General features: G+C 53.6%; 1 protein-coding gene across 1 annotated transcript; it reads right to left on the bottom strand.

Moving 5' to 3' along the window:
* Positions 1-232: 232 nt before the first annotated feature.
* On the bottom strand, positions 233-2193 carry LOC120679520 (aspartic proteinase nepenthesin-1-like). The gene has a single exon (XM_039961129.1). It carries the CDS (start codon positions 1774-1776, stop codon positions 382-384), a length of 1395 nt encoding a protein of 464 aa, XP_039817063.1. The 5' UTR covers positions 1777-2193; the 3' UTR covers positions 233-381.
* Between the last annotated feature and the right edge of the window lie 1637 nt (positions 2194-3830).

The following is a 3830-nucleotide window of genomic DNA, read 5'->3' as shown; positions in this document are numbered from 1 at the left end:
ATAAATGTACCATTGGATATAACCGTGGAAAAAATCTGGGGTTGAGCATCCGAATTGCCCAACAGATAATCCCTTCTGATCGACGCTGATTTTGTATTTCAATCTGATTCAAAGTGGTATGCATCTGTTGCTATATGTTGCTAGAGTTAAGAAACATTTTATACGATGAATATCGATGCTTATAGAATAAATTTATTTTACCCGTAGCAACGCACGGGAACGAACCTAGTTTACCAAAAAGACTGCTTGCACACTAAATTTCCAGCTACAGAATTGGTGATGATACAGCAATACAATCTCAAGCGTGATGCAATGACTACAACACTACAAGCTGCAACGACCAGCACCAAATTTATTCTTAGAGGCCTCACAGGAAAAGCTCTATATAATGTCGCACGGAGCTGGCACGAACGACAGCAAGCTGTTCGCGATGTCGTAGAGGATGTGCAGGTTCTGCTGCTGGTAGTTGCCGATGATGGTGCCGACGCCGGAGGGCACCATCGCCAGGCACAGGTACCCCGTGGTGCTCGCGATCAGCATGTAGTTCTCCGGCGGCAGCGTCATGTTGGCGCCGTCGAAGTGGAGCACGAAGTCTGGCACGGTCACGGTCACGTTTGGCGGCGGCGGCCACTGGAAGCACGTGTCCAGGCCGATGTCCGTGTCGTTCATCGCCGGCAGCGGGATGGCGGAGAGCAGCCCGCGGCGCACGGCCTCGTAGGCGTCCTGCTGCAGCCACGTGATGGACGTGCCGGAGTCGATGACGACGCCGCCCGTGCCGTCGTCGTTGATGGCGAACGCCAGCGGGTCGATTGGCAGGCGCCGGGCCCCCAGGCTGATGCCCCTGAGCGACAGGAAGTACATGCTCGGCAGCGATGGGTTGACGACGAACGGCGTGGACTGCACCGGCGACCCGGAGCTGGAGCTGGTGTTTGTGCTGTTGAGGTTGGCGAACACGCCGAAGTAGAGCCGGCTCGGCGTCGGCGAGAGGTAGGACGTCAGGCAGTAGGAGAACCTGGACGGGCCGAGCTGGCTCACCAGCGAGAGCGGCCCGCGGCCGAAGCCAACCATGCCGGAGCTGTTGGCGAGGTCGCCGGCGTTGATGCTGCCGCACCCGAACGAGACGTTGGGCACCCGGACCTTGGTGGAGTTGCTGGCGCCGAACGTGAAGGTCTCGTTGGCGAGGACGCCGGCGGTGGACGCGGTGTCGCCGTAGTAGTACTGGTACACGCACACCTTCTGGAAGCAGGCCGGGTAGTAGAGCTGCCCGCACCGCGGCGACCGGCACGGCAGCGCGCGGTACGTGGCGGACCGCTTGGCGTCGAAGTAGGGCGTGGGCTGGTCGACGCACAGCAGGCACGGCGCGCACTGCGTCCAGATGAGGTCGCTGCCGGTGTCCAAGACCGCCGTGTAGAAGAGCGGCGGCGTGCCGATGGCCAGGCCGAGCAGGTACTCGCCGGTGCTGGCCGTCACCAGGACGCGCGCGGCGGCGACCGGGTCGGCCACCGCGGCGACGGCCTGCAGCGCGGCCACGCGGGCCTTGCTCCGGGCGACGGCGCGTCGGAGGAGCTCCACCTTGGTGTAGGACGCGCCCGCGTCGACGTGGGTCAGCTTGAGCTCGAACCCGACGTTGCCGTCGCAATGCGCGGCGGGCATCGACCTGGCAGGCAGCACGAGTAGGATGAGGAAGAGCGCGAGGCTCGCCATTCTGTGGCAGCAGTAGCGAGTGCGACACGCAGCTGGTAGCGGCGGTTTGCTGTAATCAGGGGGATTCCCCATGGCCCCTCCTCCTCTTCTTTTATAAACTGCGTCTAATGAAACCACGCTCCAGATGGTTTCTGCACTGCAGGGAAGGGAGAAGCTTGGTCTGGGAATGTACTACCAGTTGGTGTCTTGGATAAGGTGAGAATTTGGATTCAAGGGTTGATTGACCATGGATAATGGCGTAAACTACTCGAGCAAAGAGGAGGCTATTCGCAGGCTTCAGTGCCGGTGAAAATTTTGGTTACGGAGCCGAAGGTGGAAACTTGCGCAGAGATGCAGGGACGAACGGGTGTTCAGTTGGAATAATTTTGGTTTGTTTTCATCTCCGGCGGATCAACGCAAGCTCATCAAACCTAGAGATTTGTGAATTGTGATGGAGCTTGGAAGGCATTCAGTAGCTTATGAAATGGTGATGGGGATTGGGGAGCCGGCCGGGACTCAAACTTCCTGTCCATGTTAACCATGATGATAGCACAATAAAGGCATGTACAATGGTTAGACGACTGGCGTCTGTATGTGTCTAGAATAACGCACGCAGACGACAGAACAGACAACCTGTATAATGGTGTGTCACTGTAGCTGTCTGCAGACTATTTAATATATTGCTAGGCACATGAAATATAGTGATCAAACATGTGAATGGATCTTTATGTGTTAGTTTGTGGCATGAAAAAATCATTTGTGAATGCAAATAAATCACATAATAATATATATATTTTTAAAAAAACATAGACCAATAGATAACTAGAATACATGAATTGCTAAAGGCTATTTTATAAAATAGCTAAGGGTTTTAGTGTAAAAGTGGGTCAAAAATATTTCCGACTCATCTCTCTCTCTCGTCTCTCAGCCACTCATTTCTGACTCATCTCTCTCGTCTCTCAGCCCCTCATTTCTCTCTCCCGTGCTTGCATGCTCCACTGACCACCTTCCTCCATGGCAGGGCAGGCTGCTGCCGCAGGCAGGCAGCAGCGAGCGGCTACCGGCGAGTGTGGCGTCGGCAGCAGCGAGGCTTGGTGCGGAGGCCAGCACTGGCGCCGCCGCCGCACCCGTCGGGCAGCAGCGAGCGGTTGCCGGCGAGCGTGGCGTGGGCAGCAGCGAGGCTTGGCTTGGAGCGGTTGCGGCGGGGCGGCGTGACGAACGTGGGCGGGCGGAAAGTCGTATTTGCCCATCAAATCGGGAGCGTGAGCACGAACTCGCAGAGGATCCGTCGTCGCCGTTATCATCTTACAGCTGCTGCTACAACGGATGTGCCAAGCCGTCGCTTCCTCTCGGGCAACGGGATGGGGCCGTCGCCTCGCGAGAGGACGGCAGAGGCCGTCGCCTCCCGGTTTGCTCTCGAAAATCACAATAAACCAGCAATAGACGGCATAATAATTGCCATTGTACATGCCTTAATTCTTGTTTGATCTCAGAACATAAACATTCGTTTCAATTCATTTAATTAGAAGGCGCAATGCTGCAGACAGGTCACAAGGTAAGTGGCCCCCGTTTGGTTCCCGTTCTACCTAGGAATCCTAAAACGGGTATTCTAGTGCATGCATAGCGGGCTAAATAAAGTCTATTTGTAAAATCTCTTCAGAGATGAGTGTAACTTTTCGCTACGAATATAATGATGATAATTAATTGACGATTAGCTACAGTGATGCTACAGTACCATTCTCTAATCCTGCGATCAAAGTCCTCATTAGATTCTTCAAAGTTCCTAACGCGGGGTTCTGAAGTTAGTTTTGTAAATTAGTTTTGTTTGACACCGTAATTAGCAGTGGCGGAGCTAGGATTGAACCTAAAAGGGGGGGAATGCTACAGTAATCACAACAATGCCACAACTTTGATTAATTTGATGTTGGACTAAAGTATCGAATTAAGGTATGACCTAGTTGATGGGGGCTTGAGTACATGGTGGACTGAACTGGTTCAATGGCTCAATACTTTTTTACTCTTTACAGCCCATATACGATTGTTTTTTTACTCTTTCAGTCAATGTAGTCCAAACGAGCATAGAGCCTCTTCTTCTTCTATCTTTGGAACTCCCATCCATGCAAAGAAATTTGATGGGAGCAAGGTGA

Source organism: Panicum virgatum, chromosome 6N, assembly GCF_016808335.1.
Source record: "Panicum virgatum strain AP13 chromosome 6N, P.virgatum_v5, whole genome shotgun sequence".
In the NCBI taxonomy this organism is placed as follows: Eukaryota; Viridiplantae; Streptophyta; class Magnoliopsida; order Poales; family Poaceae; genus Panicum; species Panicum virgatum.
This window is presented reverse-complemented; position numbering and strand designations above follow the sequence as displayed.